The sequence below is a fragment of the Carcharodon carcharias genome, chromosome 7 (genome assembly GCF_017639515.1).
Source record: "Carcharodon carcharias isolate sCarCar2 chromosome 7, sCarCar2.pri, whole genome shotgun sequence".
Lineage (NCBI taxonomy): Eukaryota > Metazoa > Chordata > Chondrichthyes > Lamniformes > Lamnidae > Carcharodon > Carcharodon carcharias.
This window is the reverse complement of record NC_054473.1, coordinates 119290108-119312734: the sequence shown is the minus strand read 5'-3', so window position 1 is coordinate 119312734 and position 22627 is coordinate 119290108. Positions and strand designations below refer to the sequence as shown.

At 45.9% G+C, this 22627-nt stretch overlaps 1 protein-coding gene across 3 annotated transcripts; it reads left to right on the top strand.

Moving 5' to 3' along the window:
* Positions 1 to 8965: 8965 nt before the first annotated feature.
* On the top strand, positions 8966 to 21531 carry slc7a6os (solute carrier family 7 member 6 opposite strand). Of its 3 annotated transcripts, none has more exons than XM_041192621.1 (5): positions 8966 to 9165; positions 10592 to 10870; positions 18048 to 18176; positions 20337 to 20555; positions 20862 to 21531. In XM_041192621.1, exons 1-5 carry the CDS (start codon positions 8998 to 9000, stop codon positions 21036 to 21038), a joined length of 972 nt encoding a protein of 323 aa, XP_041048555.1. In that variant the 5' UTR covers positions 8966 to 8997; the 3' UTR covers positions 21039 to 21531. The 3 variants fall into 3 exon arrangements, with proteins under 3 accessions (XP_041048555.1, XP_041048554.1, XP_041048556.1); XM_041192620.1 differs by having other exon boundaries at positions 18045 to 18176; XM_041192622.1 differs by lacking the exon at positions 18048 to 18176.
* Positions 21532 to 22627: the final 1096 nt, after the last annotated feature.

Below are 22627 nucleotides of genomic sequence, written 5' to 3'. Positions count from 1 at the left end.
AAAAGGTTCAACCCTGGTTCAATGAAGAGTGCAGGAGGGCATGCTCCACCAGGCATACCTAAAAAAAATGTCAACCTGGTGAAGCTACCACACAGGACTACCTGTGTGCCAAACAGCATAAGCAGCAAGTGATAGACAGAGCTAAGCGATTCTTCAACCAATGGATCAAATCTAAGCTCTGAAGTCCTCCACATCCAGTCGTGAATGGTGGTGGGTATCAGTGCAAAAGATAAGCTGAAACATTTGCAACAAGCTTTAGCCAGAAATGCCAAGTGCATGATCCATCTGCCCCTCCTCCAGAGGTTCCCAGCATCACACATATCAGTATTCAGCCAATTCAATTTACTCCACATGATATCAAACAACGGCTGAAGGCACTGGATACTATCCCGGCAATAATACTGAAGACTTCTGTTCCAGAGCTTCACGCACTCTGAGCCACACTGTTCCAGTACAGTTACAACAGAGGCATTTACCTAGCAATGTGTAAGATTGCCCAGGTATGTCCTATACACAAAAAAGACAAATCCAACCTGGCCAATTGCTGCCCCATTGGTCTACTCTTGATCATCAATAAAGTGATGGAAGGGGTCATCAACGACGTTATCAAGTGACACTTGCTTAGCAATAACCTGCTCACTGACGCCCAGTTTAGGTTCCGCCAGGGTCACACAGCTTCTGACCTCATTACAGCCTTGGTTCAAACATAGACAAAAGAGCTGAACTCGAGGTGAGGTGAGAGTGACTGTGCTTGACATCAAGGCAAAAGTTGACCGAGTGTGGTATCAAGGAGCCCTAACAATATTGGAGTCAATGGCAATGCGGCGGGGGGGAACAACTCTCCAGTGGTTGGAGTCATACCTAGCACAAAGGAAGATGGTTGTGGTTGTTGAAAGTCAATCATCTCAGTTCCAGGGTATCACTGCAGGAGTTCCTCAGGATGGTGTCCTTGCCCCAATCATCTTTAGCTGCTTCATCAATAACCTTCCATCATAAGGTCAGAAGTCGGGATGTTCGCTGATGATCATACAATTTTCAGCATCATTCGCGACGACTCAGATACTGAAGCAGTCCATGTCCAAATGCAGCAAAGCCTAGACAATATCTGAACTTAGGCTGACAATTGGCAAGTAACATTCATTCTACACAAGTGCCAGGCAACGATCATCTCCCAATGAGAGAGAATCTAACCATCGCTCCTTAACATTCAATGGCATGACCATTGCAGAATCCCCCACCATGGACTAGTATTCAGAGACCCAGGGTAATGCTCTGGGGACCCAGGTTCGATTCCAACCATGGTGGCTGATGGAATTTGAATTCATTTAAAAGCTGGAATTAAAAGTCTGATGAGGGGCATGAACCCATTGCCGATTGTCGTAAAAACTTATCTGGTTCACTCATGTTCTTTAGGGAAGGAAATAAGTCATCCTTACATGTAACTCCAGATCCACAGCAATATGGTTGACTTTTAAATGCCCTCTGAACAAGGGCAATTAGGGATGGGCAATAAATGCTGGCCTAGCCAGCGATACCCATATCCCATGAATGAATATATAAAAAAAGGAACTGAACTAGACTAGCCATATAAATAAAAACAAAAAAACTGGGGATGCTGGAAATCCAAAACAAAAACAAAAACAGAATTACCTGGAAAAACTCAGCAGGTCTGGCAGCATCGGCGGAGAAGAAAAGAGTTGACGTTTCGAGTCCTCATGACCCTTCGACAGAACTTGAGTTCGAGTCCAAGAAAGAGTTGAAATATAAGCTGGTTTAAGGTGTGTGTGTGGGGGGCGGAGAGATAGAGAGAGAGAGAGAGGTGGAGTGGGGGTGTGGTTGTAGGGACAAACAAGCAGTGATAGAAGCAGATCATCAAAAGATGTCAACAACAATAGTACAAAAGAACACATAGGTGTTAAAGTTAAAGTTGGTGATATTATCTAAACGAATGTGCTAATTAAGAATGGATGGTAGGGCACTCAAGGTATAGCTCTAGTGGGGGTGGGGAGAGCATAAAAGATGTAAAAAAAAATTTTTTTTATTTTTTTTTATAATGGAAATAGGTGGGAAAAGGAAAATCTATATAATTTATTGGAAAAAAAAAAGAAAAGGAAGGGGGAAACAGAAAGGGGGTGGGGATGGGGGAGGGAGCTCATGACCTAAAGTTGTTGAATTCAATATTCAGTCCGGATGGCTGTAAAGTGCCCAGTCGGAAGATGAGGTGTTGTTCCTCCAGTTTGCGTTGGGCTTCACTGGAACAATGCAGCAAGCCAAGGACAGACATGTGGGCAAGAGAGCAGGGTGGAGTGTTAAAATGGCAAGCGACAGGGAGGTTTGGGTCATTCTTGTGGACAGACCGCAGGTGTTCTGCAAAGCGGTGGCCCAGTTTACATTTGGTCTCTCCAATGTAGAGGAGACCACATTGGGAGCAACGAATGCAGTAGACTAAGTTGGGGGAAATGCAAGCGAAATGCTGCTTCACTTGAAAGGAGTGTTTGGGTCCTTGGACGGTGAGGAGAGAGGAAGTGAAGGGGCAGGTGTTGCATCTTTTGCGTGGGCATATGGTGGTGCCATAGGAGGGGGTTGAGGAGTAGGGGGTGATGGAGGAGTGGACCAGGGTGTCCCGGAGGGAGCGATCCCTACGGAATGCCGATAGGGGGGGTGAAGGGAAGATGTGTTTAGTGGTGGCATCATGCTGGAGTTGGCGGAAATGGCGGAGGATGATCCTTTGAATGCGGAGGCTGGTGGGGTGATAAGTGAGGACAAGGGAGACCCTATCATGTTTCTGGGAGGGAGGAGAAGGCGTGAGGGCGGATGCGCGGGAGATGGGCCGGACACGGTTGAGGGCCCTGTCAACGACCGTGGGTGGAAAACCTGGGTTAAGGAAGAAGGAGGACATGTCAGAGGAACTGTTTTTGAAGGTAGCATCATCGGAACAGATGCGATGGAGGCGAAGGTACTGAGAGAATGGGATGGAGTCCTTACAGGAAGCGGGGTGTGAGGAGCTGTAGTCGAGATAGCTGTGGGAGTCGGTGGGTTTGTAATGGATATTGGTGGACAGTCTATCACCAGAGATTGAGACAGAGAGGTCAAGGAAGGGAAGGGAAGTGTCAGAGATGGACCACGTGAAAATGATGGAGGGGTGGAGATTGGAAGCAAAATTAATAAATTTTTCCAAGTCCCGACGAGAGCATGAAGCGGCACCGAAGTAATCATCGATGTACTGGAGAAAGAGTTGTGGAAGGGGGCCGGAGTAGGACTGGAACAAGGAATGTTCCACATACCCCATAAAGAGACAGGCATAGCTGGGGCCCTTGCGGGTACCCATAGCCACACCTTTTATTTGGAGGAAGTGAGAGGAGTTGAAGTAGAAATTGTTCAGCGTGAGAACAAGTTCAGCAAGACGGAGGAGAGTAGTGGTGGATGGGGATTGTTTGGGCCTCTGTTCGAGGAAGAAGCTAAGGGCCCTCAGACCATCCTGGTGGGGGATGGAGGTGTAGAGGGATTGGACGTCCATGGTGAAGAGGAAGATGTTGGGGTCAGGGAACTGGAAATTGTTGATGTGACGTAAGGTGTCAGAGGAATCACGGATGTAGGTGGGAAGGGACTGGACAAGGGGAGAGAGAAGGGAGTCAAGATAACGAGAAATGAGTTCTGTGGGGCAGGAGCAAGCTGAGACGATCGGTCTACCGGGGCAGTTCTGTTTGTGGATTTTGGAAGGAGATAGAAGCTTGTTGAAATTGAGACGAGGTTGGGCGACTATCAGGTTGGAAGCTGTGGGAGGGAGATCCCCAGAGGAGATGAGGTCAGTGACAGTCCTGGAAACAATGGCTTGATGTTCAGTGGTGGGGTCATGGTCCAGGGAGAGGTAGGAGGAAGTGTCTGCGAGTTGACGCTCAGCCTCCGCAAGGTAGAGGTCAGTGCGCCAGACAACAACAGCACCACCCTTGTCAGCGGGTTTGATGACAATGTCAGGGTTGGACCTGAGAGAATGGAGTGCAGTAAGTTCAGAGAGGGACAGGTTAGAATGGGTGAGAGGAGCAGAGAAATTGAGACGACTAATGTCTCGTTGACAGTTCTCAATGAAAAGATCAAGAGAAGGTAAGAATCCAGAGGGAGGGGTCCAGGTGGAGGGAGAATATTGGAGATGGGTAAAAGGATCCGTTGAACTGGGAGAGGACTCCTGCCCAAAGAAGTGAGCCCGGAGTCGAAGACGGCGGAAGAAGAGTTCAGCATCATGCCGAGCCCGAAATTCATTGAGGTGAGGGCGTAAGGGTATGCAACTAAGTCCTTTGCTGAGCACTGAACGTTCAGCATCGGAGAGGGGAAGGTCAGGGGGTATAGTGAATACACGGCTGGGGTTGGGATTGGAAGATGGGGTGGGGACGGAGGGACAGGCCGGGGTGGAGGGTCCTAGATGGGTGTTGGTGTCGATGAGTTGTTGGAGCTTGCGTTCCTTAGCACTTGAGAGAAAGAGAAAAAGTTTCTTGTTGAGGCGTCGGATGAGCCGAAGGATAAAATGAAACTGGGGGCACGCACTGCTTTGATAAAGGGTACGGCGGTGCTGCTGGAGGGAGAGGTCAAGTGTGTTCATATGGCGGTGCATGGCACTGAGTGTGGATTTCAGAATGTGACGGGAACAGCAGTCCGAGAAACGTTTTATGTCCCGGAGATACCTGTAATCCTGGGTGGGTTTGAAACATGGGTGGAATTTCAATTGAAATCCACGTGGGGTAAGTCGGAGATGGAGACAGTCACTGAGAAAGGAGATGTGGCTGTGAAAGCGGGTTTTAGTAAACACCTTGTCAAACACCAGGAGGGAAATGGAAAGCAAGGAAGGTGAGCAGGCCAAAAGAGAGGAACGGACATATTGTCGCAGAAAAGAACAGACCTTCTTCAAGGAGGTAGGTATTTCTTGAAGAGCAGTGGCAGTCAATTAAACACAGAGATAAAAACAAAAAAACTGGGGATGCTGGAAATCCAAAACAAAAACAAAAACAGAATTACCTGGAAAAACTCAGCAGGTCTAGCAGCATCGGCGGAGAAGAAAAGAGTTGACGTTTTGAGTCCTCATGACCCTTCGACAGAACTTGAGTTTGAGTCCAAGAAAGAGTTGAAATATAAGCTGGTTTAAGGTGTGTGTGTAGGGGGCGGAGAGAGAGAGAGAGGTGGAGTGGGGGTGTGGTTGTAGGGACAAACAAGCAGTGATAGAAGCAGATCATCAAAAGATGTCAACAACAATAGTACAAAAGAACACATAGGTGTTAAAGTTAAAGTTGGTGATATTATCTAAATGAATGTGCTAATTAAGAATGGATGGTAGGGCACTCAAGGTATAGCTCTAGTGGGGGTGGGGAGAGCATAAAAGATGTAAAAAAAAAATTTTATAATGGAAATAGGTGTGAAAAGGAAAATCTATATAATTTATTGGAAAAAAAAAGAAAAGGAAGGGGAAAACAGAAAGTGGGTGGGGATGGGGGAGGGAGCTCATGACCTAAAGTTGTTGAATTCAATATTCAGTCCGGATGGCTGTAAAGTGCCTAGTCGGAAGATGAGGTGTTGTTCCTCCAGTTTGCGTTGGGCTTCACTGGAACAATGCAGCAAGCCAAGGACAGACATGTGGGCAAGAGAGCAGGGTGGAGTGTTAAAATAGCAAGCGACAGGGAGGTTTTGGTCATTCTTGCGGACAGACCGCAGGTGTTCTGCAAAGCAGTCGCCCAGTTTACGTTTGGTCTCTCCAATGTAGAGGAGACCACATTGGGAGCAACGAATGCAGTAGACTAAGTTGGGGGAAATGCAAGTGAAATGCTGCTTCACTTGAAAGGAGTGTTTGGGTCCTTGGACGGTGAGGAGAGAGGAAGTGAAGGGGCAGGTGTTGCATCTTTTGCGTGGGCATGGGGTGGTGCCATAGGAGGGGTTGAGGAGTAGGGGGTGATGGAGGAGTGGACCAGGGTGTCCCGGAGGGAGCGATCCCTACGGAATGCCGATAGGGGGGGTGAAGGGAAGATGTGTTTAGTGGTGGCATCATGCTGGAGTTGGCGGAAATGGCGGAGGATGATCCTTTGAATGCAGAGGCTGGTGGGGTGATAAGTGAGGACAAGGGGGACCCTATCATGGTTCTGGGAGGGAGGAGAAGGCATGAGGGCGGATACGCAGGAGATGGGCCGGACACGGTTGAGGGCCCTGTCAACGACCGTGGGTGGAAAACCTGGGTTAAGGAAGAAGGAGGACATGTCAGAGGAACTGTTTTTGAAGGTAGCATCATCGGAACAGATGCGACGGAGGCGAAGGAACTGAGAGAATGGGATGGAGTCCTTACAGGAAGCGGGGTGAGAGGCCCGAACAATCCCCATCCACCACTACTCTCCTCCGTCTGGCTGAACTTGTTCTCACGCTGAACAATTTCTCCTTCAACTCCTCTCACTTCCTCCAAATAAAAGTTGTGGCTATGGGTACCCGCATGGGCCCCAGCTACACCTGTCTCTTTATGGGGTATGTGGAACATTCCTTGTTCCAGTCCTACTCCGGCCCCCTTCCACAACTCTTTCTCCGGTACATCGATGATTACTTCGGTGCCGCTTCATGCTCTCGTCGGGAATTGGAAAAATTTATTAATTTTGCTTCCAATCTCCACCCCTCCATCATTTTCACGTGGTCCATCTCTGACACTTCCCTTCCCTTCCTTGACCTCTCTGTCTCAATCTCTGGTGATAGACTGTCCACCAATATTCATTACAAACCCACCGACTCCCACAGCTATCTCGACTACAGCTCCTCACACCCCGCTTCCTGTAAGGACTCCATCCCATTCTCTCAGTTCCTTCGCCTCTGTCGCATCTGTTCCGATGATGCTACCTTCAAAAACAGTTCCTCTGACATGTCCTCCTTCTTCCTTAACCGAGGTTTTCCACCCACGGTCGTTGACAGGGCCCTCAACCGTGTCCGGCCCATCTCCCGCGCATCCGCCCTCACGCCTTCTCCTCCCTCCCAGAAACATGATAGGGTCCCCCTTGTCCTCACTTATCACCCCACCAGCCTCCGCATTCAAAGGATCATCCTCCGCCATTTCCGCCAACTCCAGCATGATGCCACCACCAAACACATCTTCCCTTCACCCCCCTTATCGGCATTCCGTAGGGATCGCTCCCTCCAGGACACCCTGGTCCACTCCTCCATCACCCCCTACTCCTCAACCCCCTCCTATGGCACCACCCCATGCCCACGCAAAAGATGCAACACCTGCCCCTTCACTTCCTCTCTCCTCACCGTGCAAGGACCCAAACACTCCTTTCAAGTGAAGCAGCATTTCACTTGCATTTCCCCCAACTTAGTCTACTGCATTCGTTGCTCCCAATGTGGTCTCCTCTACATTGGAGAGACCAAACGTAAACTGGGTGACCGCTTTGCAGAACACCTGCGGTCTGTCCGCAAGAATGACCAAAACCTCCCTGTCGCTTGCCATTTTAACACTCCACCCTGCTCTCTTGCCCACATGTCTGTCCTTGGCTTGCTGCATTGTTCCAGTGAAGCCCAACGCAAACTGGAGGAACAACACCTCATCTTCCGACTAGGCACTTTACAGCCATCTGGACTGAATATTGAATTCAACAACTTTAGGTCGTGAGCTCCCTCCCCCATCCCCACCCCCTTTCTGTTTCCCCCTTCCTCTTCTTTTTCCAATAAATTATATAGATTTTCCTTTTCCCACCTATTTCCATTATATAAAAAAAATGCTCTCCCCACCCCCACAAGAGCTATACCTTGAGTGCCCTACCATCCATTCTTAATTAGCACATTCGTTTAGATAATATCACCAACTTTAACTTTAACACCTATGTGTTCTTTTGTACTATTGTTGTTGACATCTTTTGATGATCTGCTTCTATCACTGCTTGTTTGTCCCTACAACCACACCCCCACTCCACCTCTCTCTCTCTCTCTCTCTCTCCGCCCCCCACACACACACCTTAAACCAGTTTATATTTCAACTCTTTCTTGGACTCGAACTCAAGTTCTGTCGAAGGGTCATGAGGACTCGAAATGTCAACTCTTTTCTTCTCCGCCGATGCTGCCAGACCTGCTGAGTTTTTCCAGGTAATTCTGTTTTTGTTTTTGTTTAGCCATATAAATACTCTGCCTGCAAGTGGAGGTCAGAGATCAGGAATCTTGCAGTGAGTAACTCATCTCCTGACTCCCCAAAGTCTGTCCACAATCTATAAGGCACAGGTCAGGAGTGTGATGAAACACTGTTTACTTGCCTGGATGGGTGCAGCTTGAACAACACTCAGGAAGCTCAACACCATCCAGGACAAAGCAGCCGGCTTGATTGGCACCCTTCCATAAATGCACACTCCCTCTATCACCGACACACAGTGTGTACCACCTACAAGATGCACTGCAGAAACTTTCCAGGGTTCCTTAGACAGCATGTTCCAAACCCACGACGACTATCATGTAGAAGGATGAGGGCAGCAGGAACGTGGGATTACCACCATCTGGAAGTTACCCAACAAGCCACACGCCATCCTGACTTGGAAAAATATCACGTCCTTTCACTGTCGCTGGGTCGAAATCCTGGAATTCCCTCCCTAACAGCATTGTGGGTGTAGCTACACCACAGGGACTTTAGGTTCAAAATGCAGCTCATCAATACAACCACATCAAGGGCAACTAGGGATGGGGATTAAATGCTGACCCAGCCAGTGAAGCCCACATCCGTAAATAAATTTCTAAAAATGGGTCGGATCAGTGAGTTTGAACAGAGTCAGTGAGTGAGGGGGTGGGATGAGTCGTGTCAGTCAGTGAGTGGGGTGGGGTCGGTGAGCGAGTAGGGGCGGAGTCAGTGATTGGGGCGCAGTATGTCTTTAGTGGGGGCGGAGTCAGTGAACTAGTTGGGGCGGAGTCCGTGATTGGGGCGGAGTTATCCGTGTGGGGGCGGAGTCAACCTGTGAGCGGGGCGGGGTCAGCCAGTGTAGGTGGAGCCTTTCTGTTGGTGCCATGGCGGCGGCGGTACTGCGGGTGAAGCGGAAACGTGGCGAGGAGCCAGCCGAGGCCCTTCTCCTCGCTTGTAAACGGCTGCGGACTGGCGGAGAATCTGGGGAGCCGGGCCCTGGGGAACATGTTGTGCGGACTCTCTTCAAGCTAGCGGCCACTGTTGGTGCTCGGGTAAGGCCGGGCTGGGTGCCTCGGGCTAGGGTTTGCTTTGTGAGTACAGGGAGCCTCACCGGAATGGGGATGGTTCAAGCGATGCGCCCATCAAACCTTGTCGCACATTCAGATTTCTGTTTCACTCTTTGGGAAAAGTATTGAAGAAAAAAGTATTTATATCGAAGAAAAACTGTTGCAGCCGAGGGAGGAAGCAGCCTCTGTTTTTATCTCTGATTTTCAGTTGTTGGTTAACTGTCAACTACTTTAGCAGCAGAATAATACATGGTGCCCACTTTAACCCGGATCCTTCTGTGAGCAACGCCGCTGGAGTTTGGCAGGCAGCAAAGGGTAGGCTGAACAGGAGGCAGCCTCTTCCCCCTTTGAATGTGGCACCAGGCTGCAGTCACTCCCTGCTCCTCTTTAAATAATACCCAACCTAAGTCTTTCCATGGACCATTCCTCAGGCCAGGGTTAGACACTGTCACCAGGCGTGTCCTGCATTTTGGTGCCAAGTGGCCAGACCAACTTTGCATTGCACCACCGCTTAAAGCTCAGTAAATGCTTCCATATCAGCAATATTCCCAGAGCAAACATGTAGTGAATAAAACTCAAAATGATGGGACACCATCAAAGCCAGAACCCCTTTTTTTGAAAAATATTTGTTTCGGATGAGCTGTTAATGTGTGGGTGAGGTACTTATAGATTTTGATAGGATGTTTTATTGTAGGGTTTGCCTGGCCGCTGTGCACCGATATGGAGCTACCTGATTCCATGAATTCTTGCTATTGACAATTTCATTCAGCAAAGTATGTGGTTTGTTGGTTGGTCAGATACTTGACATGAAAGGAGTTTAGCATGTTTATTTCTTTGTAATTTCCTTGGAAGAAAATCTGAAAAGGCATGTGTGTAGTTGGCAAGGGGCAGTTCCCAGAGGGGTGAGAAAGTGAGGTGAGATCTTAATGAGAACCACTGACTAAAATTGGTGACATATGCATTTATTGCAGGTGAAAACATTTTTTGTAGAAATATTTTTTGTTTTGTGTTTCCCTCTTTTATGCAAGAAATAATTGGCCGAAGGGATGTTTTAAGCCACTCCGACAGTATCATCGGGGGAATAGATATTCAATGTATCCTGATGTGGTTTCATTTAAAAAGAGAACAGAACCTGCACCTTAGTTCCTGGAACCAATATTAATGGCTGGGCAAAAAATATTCCAGGATTTGAAATTTTGTTATTAGTAATATCACTGGAGTGGCCTTGCAAAAAATCTTTTCTAATGTAAAATCAAAGTTCTCCTCAGCTATCAAATGAAGAGGATTTTGAACAGAGCACAAACCCGGGATTTTCCTTCCCCTTTACATGAGCGATTAATTTACCTGCAAGTAATCTGAAAAATTGTAAACTATAACAGCAGAGGGATTTACTGTGGTGTACTCTCTGTAGGATGACCCTGTTCAGAGGCATGTGAGAGAAACCATCTCCAAAGACAAGGCCTTGCTGGCCCTTAAACCCTCTGAGACCAGTGTCCAACGTATCCAACTCTATGCCCGAGCATCTAGACAGACAGCCAGTCAGGAGAATCGGTACAAAGTCATTGCTAGCCACAGAAGAAATTTTTCTACAGAAGCCTCTGAACCTCAATCAGGTGACGTGAAGCATGTACACCAGACTGGAACAAAAACTTCTGGAGCTCAGTGTGAACAAAACCGGGATAGCTGGAAGGTAATGTAACTGCCTTTACTAAAGACACAACTGTATTATAAGTTTCCTGTCTGTGGTGAGCAATAGTTGATATAAGACTCAGTTGTAAATTGAAATTACTGTTAACCAGTGATCTAGCAATCACCTTCTCATGTGATGGTTTGAGTTTGTGATTTATGAGAATCTCTGTTCTGTTTATCTTTTGTCTGTTCCTCGGGTTTCTCCCATCCTTTCTTAGAGATGCTGTGTCATGCTGGAATACATTTCCATGGGTGGCAACAGCCTTTCACCACCTTCCACAGCAGATGTTCTTCAGTGTCAGTGTAGGCTGATTGTATTGATTATGGAGGACACCTGAGGATCCCAGCTGATCCTGACTGTTTTTACACATCCATAAACTTGCACTCTCGAGCTTGAGAGTCATTGGCTGGAAACCAGAAGTAGAGAGCTGACCATTATTTGCTGCTGCCCCACCCCCAACTCCCTATCTTAAGAAACACTGTGCCCCCATCACCCTCTTGGCTGAGATCAGAGTGCAAACCATACCATACCTTAAAAGGAGCGCGGTGAGTGAGGGGAGTTCATTTCAAAAAGAGCATGGTGAGCTAGGGGAGTTCATTTTAAAAAGAGCGCGGTGAGCGAGGGGAGTTCATTTTAAAAAGAGCGCGGTGAGCGAGGGGAGTTCATTTTAAAAAGAGTGCGGTGAGCGAGGGGAGTTCATTTTAAAAAGAGCGCGGAGATTGAAAATAAAAGGAGGAGAAGCTGAAGAGGAGCGGCCTGTGTATGAGTGGCCTAGTGTATGAGTGGCCCAGTGTATGAGTGGCCCAGTGTATGAGTGGCCCAGTGTATGAGTGGCCCAGTGTATGAGTGGCCCAGTGTATGAGTGGCCCAGTGTATGAGTGGCCCAGTGTATGAGTGGCCCAGTGTATGAGTGGCCCAGTGTATGAGTGGCCCAGTGTATGAGTGGCCCAGTGTATGAGTGGCCCAGTGTATGAGTGGCCCAGTGTATGAGTGGCCCAGTGTATGAGTGGCCCAGTGTATGAGTGGCCCAGTGTATGAGTGGCCCAGTGTATGAGTGGCCCAGTGTATGAGTGGCCCAGTGTATGAGTGGCCCAGTGTATGAGTGGCCCAGTGTATGAGTGGCCCAGTGTATGAGTGGCCCAGTGTATGAGTGGCCCAGTGTATGAGTGGCCCAGTGTATGAGTGGCCCAGTGTATGAGTGGCCCAGTGTATGAGTGGCCCAGTGTATGAGTGGCCCAGTGTATGAGTGGCCCAGTGTATGAGTGGCCCAGTGTATGAGTGGCCCAGTGTATGAGTGGCCCAGTGTATGAGTGGCCCAGTGTATGAGTGGCCCAGTGTATGAGTGGCCCAGTGTATGAGTGGCCCAGTGTATGAGTGGCCCAGTGTATGAGTGGCCCAGTGTATGAGTGGCCCAGTGTATGAGTGGCCCAGTGTATGAGTGGCCCAGTGTATGAGTGGCCCAGTGTATGAGTGGAGCTTTAAGGCTTTGACTTGAGAAGCTGAGGACGAGCTTGCTCCCAGTGGGGTAAGGCTGGGTAAGTTCCTTTAATTAAATTAGGAGTAGGTAATGGAGGCAGCAGTTAGGGCAATGGAGTGCTCCGAAATGCAGCATGTGGGAAGTCTGGGACAGCACAATTGTCCCTGGTGACTACACTTGCAAAAGATGCATCCAGCTGCAGCTCCTGACAAACCGAGTTAGGGAACTGGAGCTGGGGCTGGATGAACTTCGGATCATTTGGGAGGCAGAGACAGTAAAAGACAGGAGTTTCAGGGAGACAGTCACTCCTAAAAGTCAGGAGACAGGTAGCTGGGTGACTGTCAGGAGACGGAAGGGGAATAGACAGATAGAGCAGTGCACTCCTGTGGCCGTTCCCATCAACAATAGGTGTACCGTTTTGGATACTGTTGGTGGGGACGACCTACCAGGGGCAAGTTGTAGTGGTCGCGTCTCTGGCACCGAGGCTGGTCCCTCAGCTCAGAAAGGAGGGAGGGAAAAGAGGAGAGCAGTAGTGATAGGGGATTCGATAGTTAGGGAGACAGATAAGAAGTTCTGTGGGAGAGATCGAGAATCCCGGATGGTCTGTTGTCTCCCTGGTGCCGGGGTCCACGATATCTCGGATCGAGTTCTCAGTATTCTCAGGAGGGAGGGTGAGCAGCCAGATGTCGTGGTCCACGTAGGGACCAATGACGTGGATAGGAAGGAGGAGGAGGTCCTGCAAAGAGAGTTTAGGGAGTTACGTGCAAAGTTGAAGGACAGGACCTCCAGGGTTGCGATCTCAGGAGTGATACCCGTACCATCTGCTAGTGTGGCTAGAACTAGGAGGATAATGCAGCTAAATACGAGGCTAAGGAGATGGTGCAGGAGGGAGGGCTTCATGTTTCTGGACAATTGGGCTCTGTTCCAGGGAAGGTGGGACCTGTTCCGATGGGACGGTTTGCACCTGAACTGGAGGGAGACCAGCATCCTTGTTGGTAGGTTTGCTAGTGCTGCTCCGGTGGGGTTTAAACTAGATTTGCAGGGGGAGGGGAACCAGAGTGTTAGAGCAGATAGTGAGGTGGAGGAGGATAAAGGTCAAGCGAGGAATGCATGTATAGACAGAAATCAAAGGTTTGTATGGGATATAAATGTTCTTTCGTGCATCTATTTCAATGCAAGGAATATTGTCGGAAAGGCAGATGAGCTTAGGGTGTGGATTGGCACGTGGGATTACGACATTATTGCTATTAGTGAGACTTGGTTGCAGGAGGGGCAGGACTGGCAGCTCAATGTTCTGGGGTTCCGTTGTTTCAGACGTGATAGAGGGGGAGGGATGAAAGGGGGAGGAGTGGCATTACTAGTCAGGGAAAACATCACAGCTGTGCGTAAGCAGGACAGCCCGGAGGGCTCGCCTACAGAGGCCATATGGGTGGAGCTGAGGAACGGGAAAGATGTGATCACACTAATAGGGTTGTATTATAAACCGCCCAATAGTCAGAGAGAATTGGAGGAGCAAATCTGTAGAGAGATACCAGACTGATGTAAGGAACAGAAAGTTGTGATAGTAGGAGATTTTAACTTTCCACATATTGACTGGGACTCCCATACTTTAAAAGGGCTGGATGGCTTGGAGTTTGTCAAATGTGTTTAGGGAAGTTTTCTAAATCAATATATAGAGGTACCAATGAGAGAGGATGCAATACTTAATCTCCTATTAGAGAACCAGACAGGTCAGGTGACAGAAGTATGTGTAGACGAACATTTTGGGTCCAGTGACCACAATGTCATTAGTTTTAAGTTAATTATGGATAAGGATAGGTCTGGTCCTCGAGTTGAGATTCTGAATTGGAGAAAGGCCAATTTTGTGGAAATGAGAAAGAATCTAGGAAGAGTGGATTGGGATAGGTTGTTTTCTGGCAAGGATGTGTTCAGTAAGTGGAAGGCATTCAAAGGCGAAATATTGAGAGTGAAGAGTTTGCATGTTCCTGTAAGGATTAAAGGCAAAGTTAACAGGCATAGGGAACCTTGGTTTTCAAGGGATATTGGCGATCTGGTTAAGAAGAAGAGAGAGGTGTATAGCAGGTATAGGCAACGTGGAGCAAATGAGGTACTTGTAGAGTATAGAAAATGTAAGGAAATACTAAAGAAGGAAATCAAGAAGGCAAAAAGAAGACATGAGGTTGCTTTGGCAGATAATATAAAGGTAAACCCGAAGGGTTTCTACAAGTACATTAAAAGTGAAAGGATAGTAAGGGACACAATTAGTCCCCTTGAAGATCAGAGTGGTCGTCTATGTGTGGAGCCTCTTGACATGGGGGAGACAATTTTTTTGCATCAGTATTTACTTAGTGTATAAGGAAGGAAGGGAAACAAGCAGTAGTGTCATGGAACATATAGAGATTAAAGAGGTGGAGGTGCTTGCTGCCTTACAGCGAATAAAGGTAGATAAATCCCCCAGGCCTGACATGATATTCCCTCGGACCTAGAGGGAGACTAGTGTAGAAATTGCAGGGGCCCTGGCAGAAATATTTAAAATGTCCTTAGCCACGGGTGAGGTGCCGGAGGATTGGAGGGTAGCTCATGTTGTTCCGTTGTTTAAAAAAGGCTCCAAAAATAAACCAGGTAATTACAGGCCAGTGAGCCTGACATCAATAGTAAGTAAATTATTGGAAGGTGTTCTGAGAGATCGGATATACAATTATTTGGACAGCCAAGGGCTGATTAAGGATAGTCAACATGGCTTTGTGCATGGTAGGTCTTGTTTAACGAACCTTGTAGAGTTTTTCGAGGAGGTTACCAAGAAAGTAGATGAAGGAAAGGCTGTGGATGTTGTCTACATGGACTTTAGTAAGGCCTTTGACAAGGTCCCACATGGGAGGTTAGTTCAGAAGGTTCAGACACTTGGTATCCATGAGAGGTTGTAAACTGGATTTGAAATTGGCTATGTGGGAGAAGACGGAGAGTGGTGGTGGATGATTGCTTCTCAGACTGGAGGCCTGTGACTAGTGGTGTGCCTCAGGGCTCTGTGCTGGGACCATTGTTGTTTGTTGTCTATATCAATGATTTGGATGATAATGTGGTAAATTGGATCAGCAAGTTTGCTGATGACACTAAGATTGGTGGTGTTGTGGACAGTGAGGAAGCCTTTCAATGCTTGTAGAGGGATCTGGACCAACTGGAAAAATGGGCCAGAAAATGGCAGATGGAATTTAAAGCAGAAAAGTGTGAGGTATTGCATTTTTGAAGGACAAACCAAGGTAGGACATACAGAGTAAATGGTAGGGCACTGAGGAGTACGGAGGAACAAAGGGATCTGGGAGTTCAGATACATAATTCCCTGAAAGTGGCGTCACAGCTAGACAGGGTCTAAAGAAAGCTTTTGGCATACTGGCCTTCATAAATCAAAGTATTGAGTATAGGAGTTGGGATGTTATGGTGAGGTTCTATAAGACATTGGTGAGGCCAACTTTGGAGTATTGTGTGCAGTTCTGGTCGCCTAACTACAGGAAGAATATCAGTAATATTGAAAGAATGCAGAGAAGATTTACTAGGATGTTGCTGGGTCTTAAGGAGTTGAGTTACAGGGAAAGATTAAACAGGTTAGGACTTTATTCCTAGGAGCATAGAAGGATGAGGGGAGATTTGATAGAAGTTTACAAAATTATGAGGGGTATAGACAGAGTAAATGCAAGGAGGCTCTTTCCACTTAGATTAGGAGAGATAAACAGGAGAGGACATGGCTTTAGGGTGAAAGGGGAAAGGTTTAGGGGGAACATTAGGGGGAACTTCTTCACTCAGAGTGGTGAGTGTGTGGAACGAGCTACCATCTGACGTGGTAAATGCGGGCTCACTCTTAAGTTTTAAGAATAAATTGGATAGATACATGGATGGGAGAGGTCTGGAGAGTTATGGACTGGGTGCAGGTCCATGGGATTAGTGGAATAATATTTCGGCACAGACTACAAGGGCTGAATGGCCTGTTTTCTGTGCTGTAGTGTTCTATGGTTCTACACAGTGTATATATACCCACTGAGCCATTGTAAAATGATGGTGACGCAATAATATTTAAAATCTAGATGACAGTTGATAACTTGTTTCTCTTTGATCAAGAATTCATAGAAAAGGCAAATGTGGTAATTTAGTATTCAGTTTGGGCTGTTGGTAGATTAGTAATTTCATTTGGACCAAAGTTGACATACGAACATTATTAATTGTTAATTTGAATTTTATAATCAGTATAAAGGGGATATTGTTACAGTTAGATGTTAAATTGGACTTCATGTTCAAAACACATGGGGATCGTATTACAGTTAATTGTTAAATTGGACTTCATAATCAATACACAAGGGGTTATTGTTACTGTTTAATGTTAAATTGGACTTAACACGAACATATGAAATAGGAGCAGAAATAGGCCATTCAACCCCTCGAGCCTGCTCTGCCATTCGATAAGATCATGTCTGATCTGTTCATGTTTCAATTTCCACATTCCCATCTACTCCCAATAACCTTAGACTCTTGTTAGACAAGGGAATCAGTCTTCCTCAGCCTTAAAAGTATTCAATGACCCCGCCTTCTGAGGCAGAGTTCCAAGGTTGCATAACCCTCTGAGAGAAAAAATTTCTCATCTCTGTCATGAAAGGGGCGATCCCTAAATTAAAACAGTGTCCCCTAGTTTTGGGCTCACGCACAAGAGGAAACATTCTTTCCACGTCCACCGTATCAAGACCATTCAGGATCTTCTATACTTCAATCAAGTCACTCCTCACTCTTCTAAACTCCAGTGGAAACAAGCCCAACTTGCCCAACCTATCCTTATTAGACAACCCGCTCATTCCAGGTATCAATCTAGTAAACCTCCTCTGAAGTGCCTCCAACACATTTACATCCTCCCTTAAACGAGGAGACCAGAACTGTGCACACTATTTGAGATGTCGATGGCTAGGCTCAGTCTTTTATGTCATTGATTAAATTTAACACCACCTGAGCAAGGTAGCAGCACGTAGCCTGATCCAATGAAGACATGGTGGAGTTGCAGGAAACAGATACAAGGCTGTTCTTTGGTGTTAAAGGTTTGAATTATGAGGGGGAATAACAATGAGCTTCAGCTTTGGAAAGAAGCCACTGAAAGTGAACTTTATAAAAGTGGGAAATATGTTAATGGTACAGAGAAGATTAATCTGGAGGATTATTTTAAAATATGCCAGGGTGCTGGAATAAGGTTAAAGCTGTTGAAAGGAAAGCTTTGCGCTGATGGGAAATAATTCATGCAAAAAATGACCTGTGTTTGGAATGATCTTCTGGCTAAGATAGAGAGGAAAACTTTACCACAATTCAAGTCAGTTAGTTAATGTGATGTGTCATTATAGAGCTTTTGTTCTGAAAGAATCAACTAATTTGGGACGAATAGCTTTCCTCATTTGCATTGGTCTTGTGTGAATGGCCGAGGGAGGGCCATAGGAAGAGAGAGGGGAGAATGATGCTCTGTGGGAGAAGGAAAGTGAGGAAGAGAATGATTGCTGATGCTCAGATACTGTAGATGGAATGAGTAGTGTAGCACTGAGTGATCTTTGGTGTCTCCGCAAACTGAGATGGATCCAGCAAGGTATATTGAGTTCTTCCTGACTTGGGTAGACCTTGTTTTCACAAGGTTCATAACTCTTTTAGAAGTATATATTATTGGTTCTTATTTTAAAGAAGGCCTACACAGCTTCTGGAAGTAACAAAGATGGTGTTGGGCCTGCAGCTGAAATCCAAGTGTTTGATATTGTCCAGCATGATGAACAACTTGAAAAGGATGAAGAAGGCTCAAGGCATAATGGTTCTAAGGTAAGGCCAGGCACTTGTGAAATTATCTGATAAGTTTTGCCTTTATTGAATAATTGAATCATACAACCCAGGAGCTATTCAGCCCATTGTGTCTCTGCCAGTTTTCTGAAAGTGCTATGCAATTAGTCTCAGTCTGTTCCTTCTCTGAATAACCCTGAAATGGTTTTCTCCTTATCAAGTATTTATTCAGTTCCCATTTGAAAGTTGTTTTGAATCTGCTTCCACCACCCTTTCAGGGTGAAAACAAAACTCCTCATTTACTCTATCAAAACCTGACAATTTTGGAAATGCCTACTAAATTTACCCTTCACCTTCTTTGCTCTAAGGAGAACAATCCCAACTTTTCCAGTCTCCACATAACTGAAGACCCTCAACCCTGATACTATACTAGTAAATCCCTTCTGCACCCTCTCCAAAGCCTTGAGATCCTTGTTAACATGTGGCACCCAGAATTGGACAAAGTATCTGGCTGAGATCTAACCGGTGATTTATAGAAGTTTAGCAAAACCGCCTTACTTTTCTGCCTCTATTTATAAAGTTAATGATCCTGTATACCTCATTTTGCTTCAGGCAGTAAATAGTATTGTTTGTATGTTTTGTGATGCCATTTGGTTGTGACTAGAGTGGGCTGTTTCAGACCCATAGTTTTGATGTATTGACACAGGATCTGGTACTCTGTATAGCCTAGATCTGCAATCGGGGCACCTCATGGACATGCAGAATCTGGTAGCAAATGTATTCTTTGGTGAATGACTCCTCTGTATTGAGGTTAAGATGGTCCACAACACGTTCCAAGAAGAACCACTATGCTACGCAAGGCCACTCCTTGGGGAGAAAAAGCTTCTCCACAGACTTCAAGTGCCGATTATCATGTGTCCCAAGAGAAAGACTTAGCTGTTGTCATTCTGTTCATTCAGTAGGCCATGAGGCTGATGTATTTGTTATTGGGAAGATACTGCCTACTTCAGGACAGATTGCTTCATGCCACAACTCAGTGGAAAATACTCTCCAATGATTGAGTTTCACTCCTTCAGCTCTGTGCACTTAATCATAAATAAAAATCTTCCTTGCATCAAACAGTGGTAAACTGTGCATGAGCAGGAGCTGTTGTCAGTGTTAGGTTGGAAGCAATATTCTGTTTGATGTAATGTCAGAGCACTCACTGCCCACTAGTGCTACCTTTTAATTACAGGTTTGTTTATTTGGATGACAAATGAGGTCAGAGTGCATAGAAACATTTTTGAGTTCACCTGGCATGTAAGTGGGCTGGAGCCGAATATTTGATACACTTATTTTAGGCTCCGGTCCAAAGTGGGTCAGCCTGACAACCAGATGTGATTGGCCTGGTACATCATAGAAATAGAAATATGATCCATGTATGTATAAGGATGCCCTGAAAATTGGGCACTGTGACATGAGGAAAGGGATGATCATTGACAGGTATACTTACATTCTTATTTCTCTTGATGGAATGTTTGGGAACTTAGCCGGATTTCATTTCACTGTAACAACGCATGTCACTGACTGATGTTTTAGATAATGGATTTCTTCTTATATTGACTTTACCAGTGTCTTCTATTGTGGGGAGCTCTGTGTGGTTTTGACCACTGTATTCTTTCCTTGCTGACCAACTTTGTATTTCTGAACACATTGCTTTCTGTCATTCATGCTCTCTGTGGCAGTCAAACCCTTCCTGTCCCTGTTTTTCCTTATTCATGTCAGTTAGAATTTGATAATGTTAATAGCTCACTTTCTTTGAGTGCTACCTCTCTGAAAATTTATTGACATGTGTTGGTGGATGATTTCACTGTTGCTAATTGCTCTATAGTACCTCACTCAAGGCAATTCCCGTGTAAATTGCATAGCTAGTTGCAAGTTGGCCAGTTATTTGACCACTGAGCCTGAGCTGTCATTGAGTTCTGACAAAAGGCCATCGACCTGAAACGTTAACAGTAAGAACAGTATCATCAACGGTAAGAACAATACCTTCAGCTAACTTTTCACCACCCCCCCCACCACCGCCCCACTTGCCCCCCTATCTAACCTAGTAGTGATCAGTTAGACACCTCTGTAGGGGCTGAGATCAGCTATATGTTTCCTTCAGCAAATGAACTATCATGGCAGCCCATTATCTTACATGTAGGATTTGTCCCATTTTAGGACTCTGGTCCAGGGCAGAATGACCCTCAGGAAATTCTGTGTAATTCTGTACGAATGATCCGGGAGAAACTTACTGTGTCAGATTCTGGTCCAGGGGCAGAACATCGGGAGAATATGGAGGAGTACGTTTATGACATATATTGTACTGACAGCTACTTTACTGGAGGTGGAATCCAAGATATTCTCTCGGTCGTACCATGTCATGAAGAGAATGAACTGGTGAGTTAGATTTTTAGCAACAATTGAACATAATTATTCAGTAAAATGTTGCTTGTTTGCTTCAAAACTAGACAGGATTGCACGATAGATTGTGTGTAGATTTAGAAGCAAGTAACTCTAGAGACGGTTTGCAGGGTGATTCCAGATTGTCTGATTGATAGCCCTTGGACCTAATGTAACCAGAAGGCTTTAGCTGACTGTGTGCAGACTGCCATGCATCTTTGTGGCCTGGACAGTGGTATGACTGTGCACACTGATGGGCATGTTCTTGGTACACTGTATGGCACTGCCTTTTTTTTTTTACAGGTTGGCGATGAAGTGATTGCAGATGAAGCATATGAGGATGAAGATGATGAAAATGAAGAAAATAATTGGCGGAATGATTACCCAGATGAGGATTCATTTGAAAAATACTGGAATAGTGAAGAGGATTCGGAGGAGGAAGATGGTAACCACAGGCTATATACCAAAGATGATGACTGATTAATTTCCATGGCAGTGACATTATATTTGTATAAATCATCTTAACATATGAATGGTGAAAAGCTCCATTCATTTCATTGAAAATATTACTGATGCATTACAAGTGAAAATGGCTGTTTTGTCACAATTATATGTTTCTTTTGTAAGTATCTTGCACCTCAAGTGGAAGTATGATTGGCTATTGTGAATGTTAATAATTGAAGTAGAGAAGGTGAAACCAGTGCCTGGAATTTCCATGTGTGTTCTTTGGATCTCCTGTTGGAACATCGGTGGAAGATTGAGGGAGCCTAAAGAAACAACCATTTATTCTATTCTACAGAGGTTTCCATCAATATTAGAGATTGGCGCCCAGTTGTTTACATCCTCACTTGAAAGCACTGATTCTGCTGAGATACAGTTCTAGAGATACAGTGTGGTTAGTCCTGCAATACCTTGCCTATGTGGTAACTCTTTGTGTGTGAGCATAGACATTAAATTCAACCATGTCGTTAAATGTCATCCTCACTTCTTATCTGTACACTCACATTTTCCAGCAGAATCGCTGAATTTTGATCCGGAGTGGGACTGCTAGCTGACTTCCTACTTTTCATCCACCTCTCTTAATTGTGAAGGGGCCTTGAAGCCAACTTTACAAACTTTGAATGAGACCATTGCACTGAGGGGAGCAAGGGCACAGAATGTGCTCTAGCTGATGGACTTCACTGTCCATCACAGAGTGGCTTGGTAGCACCACTATTGACCGAACTGGCCAAGTATTGAAGGGCATATCTACCAAATAGGTCCTGTGGCAGGGGGTGAGAGAACCATCAAGAGGACAAACCTACTTGACATCTTCAGCAAACAGTAGCAGATGTCTGTCCATGACAGTATTGAAAGGCATGACAATTGCAGAGCCCTTTTAGAGATAAAAAGAACATAAGAAATAGGAGTAGGCCACTTGGCCCCTCGAGCCTTCTCTGCCATTCAATAAGATTATGGCTGATCTGATCATGGCCTTAACTCCACCTTCCTGCCTGCCGCACAACTCTCGACTCCCTTGTAGATCAGAAAGCTGTCTTAACTCAGCCTTACATTTTATTCAATGACCCAGCGTCTGGGGTAAAGAATTTCACAGATTCATGACCCTCAAGAAAAGAAATTCCACTCAGCATCCACTCTGTCACACCCCCTCAGAATTTTGTTTTATTAGGATCACATCTCATTCTTTTAATTGTCAATGATATAGGCCCAGCCTGCTCAACCTTTCCTCATAAGACAACTCCTTCACCCCAGGAATCAACCTAGTGACCTTCCTCTGAATTGTCTTCAGTGCAAATATATCTCTCCTTAAAAAGACTAAAACTGTACACAGTACTCTAGGTGTTGTCTCAGCAATGCCCTGTACAGTTTGTAGCAAGACTTCTATGCTTTATATTACACCACACCTCCCCCCACCCTGCCGCCTTGCAATAAAGACCAACATTCCTTTTGCCTTCCTAATTACTTGCTGTAGCTGCATGCTAATTTCTTCTCTTGAGGGTCATGAATCTGTGAAATTCTTTACCCCAGAGGCTGGGTCAATGAATAAAATGTAAGGCTGAGTTAAGGCA